Source organism: Electrona antarctica, assembly GCF_951216825.1.
Source record: "Electrona antarctica genome assembly, chromosome: 12".
Classification (NCBI taxonomy): domain Eukaryota; kingdom Metazoa; phylum Chordata; class Actinopteri; order Myctophiformes; family Myctophidae; genus Electrona; species Electrona antarctica.
Genome location: NC_136793.1, coordinates 14,285,192 through 14,298,162, shown reverse-complemented (window position 1 = coordinate 14,298,162; position 12,971 = coordinate 14,285,192). Strand labels below are relative to the sequence as shown.

Below are 12,971 nucleotides of genomic sequence, written 5' to 3'. Positions count from 1 at the left end.
CTTCTCACTCCTTCACTACTACTGCCTACTCCCTATATAGGGAGTCAGATGTAGAGGACTGTTGTAGTGAAACCTGGCATAAACGTCATGCCAGTATCATGGTCAGTATTATGGTCAATATCATGTCAGTATCATGGTCAGTATTATGGTCAATATCATGTCAGTATCATGGTCAGTATCATGCCAGAATCATGGTCAGTAACATGCCAGTATCATATCTGTATCATGGTCAATATCATGCCAGTATCATGGTCAGTATAGTATCATGGTCAGTATCATGCCACTATCATGGTCAGTATCATGCCACTATCATGGTCAGTATCATGCCACTATCATGGTCAGTATCATGCCACTATCATGGTCAGTATCATGCCACTATCATGGTCAGTATCATGCCACTATCATGGTCAGTATCATGCCACTATCATGTCAGTATGATGCCAGTTCCATATCTGTATCATGGTCAATATCATGCCAGTATCATGGTCAGTCAGTATCATGCCACTATCATGGTCAGTATCATGTCAGTATGATGCCAGAATCATATCAGTGTCATGACCAATATCATGTCAGTATCATATCAGTATCATGGTCAATATCATGCCACTATCATGGTCAGTATCATGTCAGTATGATGCCAGAATCATATCAGTGTCATGGTCAATATCATGGTCAGTCAGTATCATGCCACTATCATGGTCAGTATCATGCCACTATCATGGTCAGTATCATGCCAGAATCATATCAGTGTCATGGCCAATATCATGTCAGTATCATATCAGTATCATGGTCAATATCATGTCAGTATCATATCAGTATCATGGTCAATATCATGGTCAGTATCAGTATCATGCCATTATCATGGTCAGTATCAATTCTTGAGGGGTGCTAGCCCCTCCAAAATCTGGCTTTCGGAATTACACCATGATGTGGCAGCCAGGTCTATGGCTTGTTTAGAACACTTTTAATGTGACGTCATGTGGCAGCCAATGGACTTTTAATGTTGGTTTAGAGCACCTTTACCTGGTAATGTCTGTTTAGAGCACTTTCAACAACCAGAGTGGCAAGTCTATGGACTTTTAATGTTTGTCTGGATCACTTTAAACAAACATTACCAGGCGCCACTGTGTGTGATTGTTTTGTGTGAGTGAATGAGTCAGTGAGTGAACATCCGTCTAAGAGAGGGGGGGTGTGAAGGGGAGAGAGTACAGTACTTAAAACCTGACTCCTATTGTTACACAAACCCTCAAAAGGTCAACATAGAACAGAACCCCCGCCCCCCCCCCCCCCCCAGTCAGCTGGTCCTGATGCCGAACAGACCAGCGTTACTTACTAGGCCCTCCTTCTCTTAATAACCACTCTGCCCACAGATCATGGCCCTGCACGGCAACAAGCCCATCCGCCTGGTCGGCTACGACAACAACGGCAGAACGCGCCAGTCCAACGTGGTCAACAGGCGCGTGCCGCTGAGCGGCGGGGGGCAGGGCGCCACCGTGGACCCTCAGGTGCGCCGCGAGCGCATGCGGCGGCTCAAGATGGCACGCCTGCAGCGACTGAGGCAGCGGCAGCGACTGATGCTGTCCACGACGACCACGCTGCCCCCCACCACAGCGGTGCCCACCACGCCACAGACCACCACGTCCTGGTACGACTCGTGGGTCATCGGCGAGGGGCAGTCGTCGACCCCCGGCGGGTTCACAGACTCCATCTTGGATTACAACCACGAGTACAAGATAGATGACTATTGAGAGATTCACACTAAACGTCACGTGGTTCTCACTAGTGCAGCGGTTCTCAACCAGGGGACCACCGGTGGTCCTTGAGGGGGTTCCCAAGGTGGTCCCCAGCTAAATGATGGAGAGTTGGTAACCAAATGGACCCTTGTAGATCTTGAAACGTTTCATTTTATGCTCTCAAGAGTTAAATTATTGTTAAACATCTGCATTACTTAATTTACAAGTACACAATTAGAGAATGTAGAATAATTGTTTAATATATGTTCACGTTTGCCTGTTATCTCTCCGACGGTACCAACATCAATAGCCTACAGCACGAATGGAATATCCATCCAACGATAATGAAATATTCAACGTTTTTAGTCTGAGAGGCTAAATGTCATCACATGATGGTCCGTGGCTCAAACGCTGACCTCGGTATGAAAAGGGTTGAAAACCACTGCCCTAGTAGTGCACACATGAAACTGCCTGGAATGTAAATTGTAAATTAAAATGTCACCATTTCAGTTTTCCAAGCCAACACTGGGTTTACATTGTGTTGCTGTTAGACAGGAACCTTATATCTCCAGATTTCACTTTGCTCATTTGTTTTGTAGCAAAAATACGCAGTACAAATAGTTTGTAGATCTGCTATTTGATCATTTTAAGTGAAAGTATTGGATATCCAAGGTTTCCACCCGACAGCGGCTGAATGAACCTCATTCGAAATAAAACACATTTCATGCCATTTTTTTTCTCCCAATTTTGACCAATCAAGAACACACTTTTCCTCATAAGAATTTATATTTACATTATTTTTTATTATGACAACAAAGCCTTTGTACAGTATTAACAAACACAACATGGTCTATAGAACATTGGAGACGGATAACAAGTTTTGCTTTTAGAGTCAGCTGTTGGAAGATTGTTTTTTTTTTTTTAATAAAAGGCTCATAAAACAAAACATGTCTTGTACTCATTGAAGTTGTAGTAAATGTGTAGATAGATATCACTCCTGTAAACCTCTTCAAAACAACCCCTATTCGGGAATAGGAGATCTATGACGTGTTTGGTGAAGCGATTGGTGGAGACAAAAAATAAAGAAAAAGCATACCAAGTACAGTTGCAACTCACGTCCATTTGGACTAGGAAGAGAGGGTTTAAGTGTTTAGAACTTAGGACAAGTGCACAATGAACAGACCGTTATGTGTTGGTTTTAAGAGCTGTTGACAAAGTATACTGGAACAATGAGCCAGCTTGTGTAGTTTTCGATGACGATATTTACGCCACCGGCTAATGATGGCACTGAGGACTGTTTTTGGCATGTCGTTTACAGCGGTGGTTCTCAAAGAGGGGGACCCCCGGGGGTCCCAGGGAGTCCCCCCAGGTAATATTTTTAACCCCTTCATCAGTGGCTGACGTTCATCTCGCTATCGTCGTCGTCATTATCGTCGGGGGAGAAAGCAGAGAAGCTGATTGGCTGGCATTGGAGCGTCCGCAGGTTGACCAGACAGGCGGTCTGAGTGCTGCAGAACTCTGGGACGGTCACCAGAAGAACCTCCTGTCCCTCTGGACCTGAGCGGAGGAGCGGGGGGACAAAGACGGTCACTACTTTCAGCGTGCAACCAAGTGTAAAATCAGCCATTACGATGCCATCAAGGGCCCGCCAAAATCAACTGTAGATATAGTTGACTAGAATCTTATATTTAGTCGATTAAAACTAGACTACAACTTTCCATATGACAAAAACCTAAATTAAAATGTATTGAATTTTATTCATAACTAAAACCAAATCAAAATTTGCTGTCAAAATCAATGTAGAGTATAAGTTAAGCACTAGGACAGCACAGGGACAGCAGGTAAAGTAACGTAACAAACATGGAGGCATCGTCACTGACCTTGGACGGTTCTGCACTGAAAGGAAGGGGCGTTGCCGCTGAAGTACACATGAGGACACTCCTCTATGATGAAAGGGTCTTTCTGGTAGAACGGGTAACAACCTGACAGCACAAACACACACACACACGGTCAACACAGTGCCGTCCATGACAAACTGTGTTCTGAGCTTGTAGATCAGCCACGTTTGGAAAAAGTGCCCTACCTTAAACTTAACAGCATGCCCAAATGAGGTTCAAAGAGGTTAAAAATCAACACAGCATCAAAGAAAGCCAATAGAGGCTATGTGTGTGACGTCATCATACCCTGAAGTCATGCCTACCGAGTGGCAAAAAACTTTTTTCTGGCCTAGACAGCCCATACATCCAAACAGACTGATTGCATTAAACAACGTTAAACTCACTTTATGCGTGTGCATACCCTCTATTGTACTCAAGTTCTATGCTTGGTGCATATGGTTTACCCAGAGTGTCGGGTGCGGTCGGGGCCAGATGTCTCAGTCGCAGAGTGTCCTCCAGGATGTCCAGGTGGTCGTCCTTGCTGCTGTACTTCTGGATGTCACTGATGTTCTGGCCCGACGTGCCCAAGAACCTGCAACGGAAAAACACCACCACAAAGACCTACAGATGTGAGAGGGAGGAGGGAACTACAGGATGGCGAGTGTGTGTGTGTGTGTGCGTGCGTGTGTAAATAGACATTGCAAGGAACCATTCTTGATACGTTTACAATTACAAAAAGGCTCAGGTTGGGGTTAGAATTAAACCTTAGAAATTGGGTTTAGAGATGAGAGTTATGCCTGAGTTGTACGCTGGTGACTTGCACCGGTAGCTCGCAATGCGTTGCATGAGCGTGTAGAGCTATTTTTAGGCTTTAGGTTAGGGTTAAAAAAAATGGAAAGAAAAAAAAAAATATATATATATATATTGTTCATAAAACTGCCATCTGTGTGTGTGTGTGTGTGTGCGTGCGTCTCACCTCACTCCATCCATGCTGGCCTGGTAGGGGTTGGGCACCAGCTGCAGGGTGGGGTAGACGGAGGACAGGGGGAACATGCAGCGGTGCAGGGGCTGCTGGGGGAGCGTGTAGTTGGTGGGATCATGATGTCCTGGCATCACATCCACTGGGACAGAGCTCTGAGAGAGAGAGAGACACACACACACACACCTTGTAGATCTGCTATTTTTCAACAGCTAAAGTTTAAAATAATGGTTAATGTGGTTGGGTTAAAAGATAAAATAAAAGATGACGGGGGGGGAAAAAAACACGTTTGGGTTAAATAAGTAAGTGAAAACTAAAACAAGAGATAACTCACTGAATAAATAACCCACTACCAACTGAGCTACCCGGTCACTAAATTAATGGCTGAGAGAGAGAAGAGCAGTTGAAGGAACGAAGGGGCCTCACCACCAGCTGCAGCAGCATCTCATCAAGCAGACGCATGGCCTCAACACTGCCAGCCTGGGTCTTCTTGGTCAGGTACTTGGGCTGAAGACACACAAACAGTTATTTATTTGTCAGGTACTTGGGCTGAAGACACATAAAACAGTTATTTCTTGGTCAGGTACTTAAACAGTTATATGTGCTTGGCCTGAAGAGAAACAAAGTAGACAGCTGAACCAGTCCAGTATACACACTAGTGTATTATTATAAAGCAAAATATCTCGTGAAAAAAATCTCATGAAATTTTGGTGCTATTCTATATACGTAGTCAAGCAGTTGTAGAAATCAAAGGTTGAAGCTTTAAACTTTGCTTTTTATTTTAGATCATTTCTGAGAAGATGCTTCTAAACGTATATCTAAAAAATGTATTCTATTGCTAGTTTTTAAGTTTGACCACTTCAAATCCGGTTTAATCTTAATATCACTAATGACCGAAATTATCTGCTGTTTTCGGTTTCTATGGAATCCGAATGACTGAAAACAGCGCTGGCGACTGCATGAGAACTTTAATAGACGTTCTCAGGTTGCGTTCAAACAAACAACTGAACTATGTTATTACTGACCAGCTGGCCCTCCTCAGCGCAGCAGGTGGCTGCCGCTGTTTAATTACTGACTCCCCGCGCCGAATGTCGGACAGATTAATTCTTTGGCTACGTGTGTGCTGAAGACAGGACGCTGTGTGTGTTGCGTTGGGACTGTGGCATCCTGAGCCTCGGCCTTTGTGTCATCTTTACAAAATCACAAATTCCTTCTGACTGAAGTCATGGAATAAATGTGATTGTACATCTGCCTTTTTCACTATTTTTCATATGAGAGGTACAGTATAAGTGTTTAACATGGCTGTTAACCATTTTACTATATTATTAATACTTCATGACCATAGGTGAAGGTAGGAATGAAGATTGCTCGGTAGACAGAGAGCTTTGCCTTCTGGCTCAACTCTCTTTTCGTCACAACAGTGCGGTACAGTGACTGCAATACCGCCCCTGCTGCTCCGATTCTCCGGCTGATCTCCTTCTCCGTCCTCCCCTCACTCGTGAGTCGTGAACAAGACCCCGAGATACTTAACTCCTTCACCTGGGTTAATGCCTTAATCCCTCCGTGTACTGTCCTGTATTGTCCTTTTTCTTGTCCTGTAAGAAAAAGGACACTCACCTTATTGGTGGTAGCCTCCTTGTCCTGGGTTTAGAAGGCTCAGAAGGTTTCCCCGTTAACAGAACACTCACCTTAGTGGTGGCCTCCTTGTCCTGGGTGTCTCGGCTCAGCAGGTTTCCAGCCAGTAGGACCCTGGAGATGGTTGCAGCTCCGCCCTGCTCGCCCTGACCGCCCAGCTGACCCGTCACCATGTCAACCAGGAGCTGAAGGCCCAGCATGCTGTCAGCACGGGTACTGCCCAGACCCAGACCCGAGGCCAGCAACACAAACCTATACACACACACACACACACAATGCACAAAGTCAACTTATAGATGATCTGCTATTTCTGCTATTTTTGAAAAATGTTAAATGTATGGACATGGACGATTACGCGAAATTAATTGTGATTATCTCAAATAATTCCCTTAGGCAATTACGTAATAATTGTGACAGGCCTACTACCAAGTAGGCCTGGGGTCTAGCGCATTGTAACAGGGAGACTCCTGCGGGTTACCGGCTGATACTGACAATAAGCCACTCCCGACCTACTCCTTCAATAATGCAAACGTGTGTGTGTGTGTGTGTGTGTGTGTGTGTGCAATGCATGTGTACCTGTCCTCTTTGAGAGCAGGTCTAGGACTCTGCACAGGCAGATCAGCGGTACAGTAATCCTCTACTGTAAACTTCCCATCATTCTTCTCTGCTCCATATATGGCAATCACACTACCTGAGGGGGGGTTTACAAATGAGAACTACATCTAGCCCAGCCTGTATTTAAGACATGCCCAAATGCTGCCACCCTATGACTCTGATGAAGACCGCAACGTCGAAACGTTAGTCGTTTTTGTATACTTAGCACCTAATAAAAGGCTCTAAATGTCCGTGCTGCTCCAGTCTCTTCTCCTTAGAGAACTACATCTAATTACACCCAAAACCTTCTGTCTATGTTCCTTTTATACCCAAATATGGTCAGTAGGATACAACAGCAGCGACAACACAAATGTGCATGGTAGGAATCAATTGGCATAACGGCCTCAATACATGGCCTACTTGTGCGCAAGCAGAGTGCGCAAGTACTGCTTCTTGAAACGTACCGTAGTTACGTCCCCATCAACAGCCAATAAGGGACCACCATTCTTACCCCGACATACATACATACCCAGCCGATCACCAAACGTACCTTAGTTACGTCATCAAGAATGGTGGTCCCTTATTGGTCGGTGGACAACACCGACATACATACCCAGCCGATCGCAGTACTTACGCGCCCTGCTTGCGCAAGTAATGATGATAAATGAGGCTTTAGTGCTGATCAAGACAGTGGATGTGAACAACAGACTCACCTGTGACACATTTGTGTTTGTCAATTTTGCCCTCCAACTTGATCCTCTGCAGCTCATCCTCCAGGATCAGCTCGTCTGTGTCGCTGGTGAACTTGGTGCGTGTGGGCTGGGGCAGCAGGTTATGCTGGAAACAACAGGGCAGGTACATTACATACTAAACCAGTTGTGTACTTGGTGTGACATACACATACATTGAATAGTAAACCAGTGGTGCGTGTGGGCTGGGGAAGGAGGTCATGCTGAACCCCAAACAGATACAGTACATACTAAACTGTATTCAAATCGGCAACAGCCCCTTTGTTGCCGTCTTATTCTCTTGGTTTGACACAACACCCCCTGCACATATCGTATACGTTTATATACTCTGTACTGGATACAGAATAATTTAGCAACTCCGGTTGCTAAATTATTCTTCCTTCACTTTCTACACTCTTCCCCATTGCTTATAAGAGGTTTTACCCTCACTCTCTTTTCTTAATCTGTATTCAAAATGTTTGTTGTCATGCAGAAAACGTATGTCTTTGTTAGATTTTTTTCATAAATGAATGCCCCGTTTTGTCAAACAACAATATCGCACCAAAAGTTGCGATAATATCCCATCAACAAGCTTACGAAATTACGAAAAAATGTTGAATATGGAGATAAGAGGTTTCTGCCCAACAGCGACATTATAGTTTCACAAATTACATCACCGCGACAGGAAAAAAGTATTTGGAGTTATTTTGCGATGGATCGTTCCCTCTCTGACCTCCTCGCTGATCTCCTTCAGGATGGACGGCTGCAGCTCCATGTGCTTGAACAGAGTTCCCACAATGCAACACTGCTCCCTTGCATTCAGATCACACAGTTTCCTGATGCACACGTCCTCTCCTGCAAGACACGCACGTACATGCACGCACACACAATGAAAATCGAATAACACCTTTATGTACGTTTTTCCCAGTTCCAATCTGCTGCTGTGCCTGTCAATCAAACGAAGCTATGGGAAAATTCTTCTGTAAACCTGGGACTACAGCCATGCACAGAGCCTATTCTGTCCATTACTTCTTCCATCATTTGAATAATCGATATGCATTTCTTCATTGTACAATAGCGTTGGACTTGGTGTTACAAAAAATAACAAAAATAGCCCATCTACAATCTCACACTTTTGTTTTTTTAAGCTATTATTTTCTTCTAATCGATCATTTGATTATTAGTTTGATTAACCGTTGCACCCCGGCCACCACAGATGTGAAGGGTCTTATTCTACACAGACGGTGTGGTGCAGATTGTTTTGCTAGAAAGCAGAACAGAACCCGCCCCATCTCTGTTTGGAACCTTGGTGCTTTCACGAAACATGTGGCCATTTTTTGGTTCCAGTTCTGAACCAACTGGTTCAATTTTAGGCAGGCAAAAAGAACTGAACCGGTTCAACCCCTGGTGGAAAAAGGGCCAAAGAGCGTTTTGCTACAAAGCAGACAGAACCCAACCCATCTCTGCTAGGCCCTCTCCCTAAAGAGCTCTTTGCTACAAAGCAGAACAGAACCCAACCCATCTCTGCTAGGCCCTCTCCCTAAAGAGCTCTTTGCTACAAAGCAGAACAGAACCCAACCCATCTCTGCTAGGCCCTCTCCCTAAAGAGCTCTTTGCTACAAAGCAGAACAGAACCCAACCCATCTCTGCTAGGCCCTCTCCCTAAAGAGAGCTTTGCTACAAAGCAGAACAGAACCCAACCCATCTCTGCTAGGCCCTCTCCCTAAAGAGAGCTTTGCTACAAAGCAGAACAGAACCCAACCCATCTCTGCTATGCCCTCTCCCTAAAGAGAGCTTTGCTACAAAGCAGAACAGAACCCAACCCATCTCTGCTAGGCCCTCTCCCTAAAGAGCTCTTTGCTACAAAGCAGAACAGAACCCAACCCATCTCTGCTAGGCCCTCTCCCTAAAGAGAGCTTTGCTACAAAGCAGAACAGAACCCAACCCATCTCTGCTAAGCCCTCTCCCTAAAGAGCTCTTTGCTACAAAGCAGAACAGAACCCAACCCATCTCTGCTAGGCCCTCTCCCTAAAGAGCTCTTTGCTACAAAGCAGAACAGAACCCAACCCATCTCTGCTAGGCCCTCTCCCTAAAGAGAGCTTTGCTACAAAGCAGAACAGAACCCAACCCATCTCTGCTAGGCCCTCTCCCTAAAGAGCTCTTTGCTACAAAGCGGAAGAGAACCCAACCCATCTCTGCTAGGCCCTCTCCCTAAAGAGCTCTTTGCTACAAAGCGGAACAGAACGCACCCCATTTCTGCTGGGCCCTCTCCCTAAAGAGCTCTTTGCTACAAAGCGGAACAGAACGCACCCCATTTCTGCTGGGCCCTCTCCCTAAAGAGCTCTTTGCTACAAAGCGGAACAGAACCCAACCCATCTCTGCTAGGCCCTCTCCCTAAAGAGCTCTTTGCTACAAAGCGGAACAGAACCCAACCCATCTCTGCTAGGCCCTCTCCCTAAAGAGCTCTTTGCTACAAAGCGGAACAGAACCCAACCCATCTTTGCTAGGCCCTCTCCCTAAAGAGAGCTTTGCTACAAAGCGGAACAGAACCCAACCCATCTCTGCTAGGCCCTCTCCCTAAAGAGAGCTTTGCTACAAAGCAGAACAGAACCCAACCCATTTCTGCTAGGCCCTCTCCCTAAAGAGCTCTTTGCTACAAAGCAGAACAGAACCCAACCCATCTCTGCTAGGCCCTCTCCCTAAAGAGAGCTTTGCTACAAAGCAGAACAGAACCCAACCCATCTCTGCTAGGCCCTCTCCCTAAAGAGCTCTTTGCTACAAAGCGGAACAGAACGCACCCCATTTCTGCTGGGCCCTCTCCCTAAAGAGAGCTTTGCTACAAAGCAGAACAGAACCCAACCCATCTCTGCTAGGCCCTCTCCCTAAAGAGCTCTTTGCTACAAAGCAGAACAGAACCCAACCCATCTCTGCTAGGCCCTCTCCCTAAAGAGAGCTTTGCTACAAAGCAGAACAGAACCCAACCCATCTCTGCTAGGCCCTCTCCCTAAAGAGCTCTTTGCTACAAAGCGGAACAGAACGCACCCCATTTCTGCTGGGCCCTCTCCCTAAAGAGAGCTTTGCTACAAAGCAGAACAGAACCCAACCCATCTCTGCTAGGCCCTCTCCCTAAAGAGAGCTTTGCTACAAAGCAGAACAGAACCCAACCCATCTCTGCTAGGCCCTCTCCCTAAAGAGCTCTTTGCTACAAAGCGGAACAGAACCCAACCCATCTCTGCTAGGCCCTCTCCCTAAAGAGCTCTTTGCTACAAAGCGGAACAGAACGCACCCCATTTCTGCTAGGCCCTCTCCCTAAAGAGAGCTTTGCTACAAAGCAGAACAGAACGCACCCCATTTCTGCTGGGCCCTCTCCCTAAAGAGAGCTTTGCTACAAAGCGGAACAGAACGCACCCCATTTCTGCTAGGCCCTCTCCCTAAAGAGCTCTTTGCTACAAAGCGGAACAGAACGCACCCCATTTCTGCTGGGCCCTCTCCGTGAGCAGAGGCCTCATCTGCATGAGTCTGGTGGCGTAGATGTGAGCATACTGCCGGTTGAAGTTCCTCTCCCCGATGCGGTAGGCATCGCAGCAGGGGGTGTAGGCCGGCAGCACCCTCTGGAACACCTCGGCAGCCTCGCGCTGCTGCTCGTCACCGTCCGGACGACACAACAGGGACGGACCCCCCTCCTTGTGGACGCTTAGGTCTGAGAACATGACTGGGAGAGAGAGAGGGGACATCACACCGTTGGGGACAGTCGGTCTGTCGCCATCATCGCTGATGTACGTGGGACAGAAAGCTCTTACTCATCTCCATATTTTAACTTTAAATTGAACTCACAAAATGAGAGTGAATGTATGCTTTCAAGTACTGTACTTTATTTGAATATTGTGATAATAGCCTAATAATAATAATAGGCTAAATGTTTATATACATATGATGTGATTAAAATGAAAACTAAAATGTCAATGTAGTAAAACATCCTATGTCAAATATATAATTATATCATTTAGCCATACAAGAAGAAATTCCTTTATGCCATGAACCCAGAAAGTGTGAGAACCTTAACATAATAATCATAATCATAATAATAATACATAACCTTTCCAGGGCTGCACGAGAACCTGAAGTATGATTTCATTATTTAAGAAAGTTGTATTTTATTCTGTCCATAATAATAATCATACAAAATGTAAAAGGTGGTTTGTTTACCTCTTTATCAGCTACTGTACAGTAGACAGCTACAGTATGAAAGCATAGAATAGTGCTTCATCATTTATTATGTTATGAAATTACATTATGTATGAAAAATAGAAGATACTGTCTACAAGCTCACAACGCGGCGCATCGCGACGCGTTGTGAGCTTGTAGATCTGCTGATTTCGCCTTTCCTTTTTGTACTGCATGCACGAAGGAGGTCGTTTTAATTTAAATTTAAACCATTTGGACAACAGACGTAATGTTATATTATAAACATTATGTTTAGACAACTCACCTGCTTAGAATGCACGGGTGATGTGTTGGTCACTCTATGGTTGGTCAACAGGTTGAGTTATTATTAATATATTGTTATTATTAGACTCAGATTTCAATCCGCTCTCCTTTGCAGAGCATCCAGACTAGAGTCTCCCTCCCGCGAAATCAGCACTGCAGCGTCGCACAAATAAAACGTCTGGTCGCGTTGAATAAGACGGGACAAACCTAATGGGACAACAAACTCTGGTGGGTGAGTATTTACTACCACCAAGTGGTTGACAAAGGTTACAACATGTAGTAGATAATCTGTCTTAGCTCAACCCCTGCATTTTTTGGGCAAAACTGGCAAAGTGGTCGAACGAACTACCAGAAGAAATACCACTTTATTACTTAAAATATCATTGCTTCCATTATTTGGTCAACTGTCCTGTCTTTTGTGGTGATTAGTGTGATTGTGATTTGTGACCATTGATGGACGGATTTGATTGATTGATTGATTGATTGATTCCTTTGGCGAGCTAAAAGTCGTGTCTAGGACAGTTACAACTTTTAGGGCGGTTTTGAAGCAGGGTAGAGAGTCCCACTTATTGATTTCTGTTGGTAGAGAACACATTTGGCATGATAGTAGAATTAATTTATCACCCGCATGTGAAGGTCCCTCTGGTGTTGTGCCTTGAAAACCAGGCCCATATGCTAATGAGATGGGGCATAGAATTATATATGGGCTGGGGCATAGAATTATATATGGGCTGGGGCCCCTGACTACCAGGGGCCTTTGTAAATGGTAAATGGTGCATTTATATAGCATCCAAGGCGCTTTACATAGATGTGTGCATTACATTCACCCATTCACACACATTCATACACCAATGGCGGCGGAAACCATGCAGGGTACCAACCAGCACATCGGGAGCAATCAGGGGTTCAGAGTCTTGCTCAAGTACACTTCGACACT

The 12,971-nt window shown here is 45.2% G+C and overlaps 2 protein-coding genes across 7 annotated transcripts in view; one reads left to right on the top strand and one right to left on the bottom strand.

Annotated features, from left to right (window-relative positions):
- Nucleotides 1-2,679, top strand: part of aebp1b (AE binding protein 1b) — a 33,189-nt gene extending 30,510 nt beyond the window's left edge. For all 5 annotated transcript variants that reach the window (XM_079517198.1, XM_079517199.1, XM_079517197.1 and 2 more), the window contains one exon: nt 1,371-2,679. In XM_079517198.1, coding sequence (XP_079373324.1) covers nt 1,371-1,748 — 378 coding nt within the window. In that variant the 3' untranslated portion in view covers nt 1,749-2,679. The remainder of the gene's footprint in view (nt 1-1,370) is intronic.
- Nucleotides 2,612-12,235, bottom strand: pold2 (polymerase (DNA directed), delta 2, regulatory subunit). 2 transcript variants are annotated; one of them, XM_079517200.1, is made up of 11 exons: nt 12,036-12,235; nt 11,016-11,258; nt 8,280-8,401; nt 7,532-7,655; nt 6,801-6,915; nt 6,278-6,476; nt 5,016-5,096; nt 4,587-4,744; nt 4,075-4,202; nt 3,614-3,715; nt 2,612-3,290 (listed from the first exon to the last, which is right to left on the bottom strand). In XM_079517200.1, the coding sequence occupies exons 2-11, from the start codon at nt 11,254-11,256 to the stop codon at nt 3,124-3,126; spliced, it is 1,437 nt and encodes a 478-aa protein (XP_079373326.1). In that variant the 5' UTR covers nt 11,257-11,258; nt 12,036-12,235; the 3' UTR covers nt 2,612-3,123. The 2 variants fall into 2 exon arrangements, with proteins under 2 accessions (XP_079373326.1, XP_079373327.1); XM_079517201.1 differs by lacking the exons at nt 11,016-11,258; nt 12,036-12,235 and adding an exon at nt 9,796-9,812.
- Between the last annotated feature and the right edge of the window lie 736 nt (nt 12,236-12,971).

Excerpts from the sequence above, each read along its gene's own strand:
- pold2 (XM_079517200.1), bottom strand. The coding sequence starts at position 11,256 with ATGTTCTCAGACCTAAGCGTCCACAAGGAGGGGGGTCCGTCCCTGTTG. Across the intron at positions 8,402-11,015 it reads GAGGGCCCAGCAGAAATGGG|GAGAGGACGTGTGCATCAGG; the intron begins GTGCGTTCTGTT and ends CGTGTCTTGCAG. Across the intron at positions 3,716-4,074 it reads GACCGCACCCGACACTCTGG|GTTGTTACCCGTTCTACCAG; the intron begins GTAAACCATATG and ends TTGTGCTGTCAG.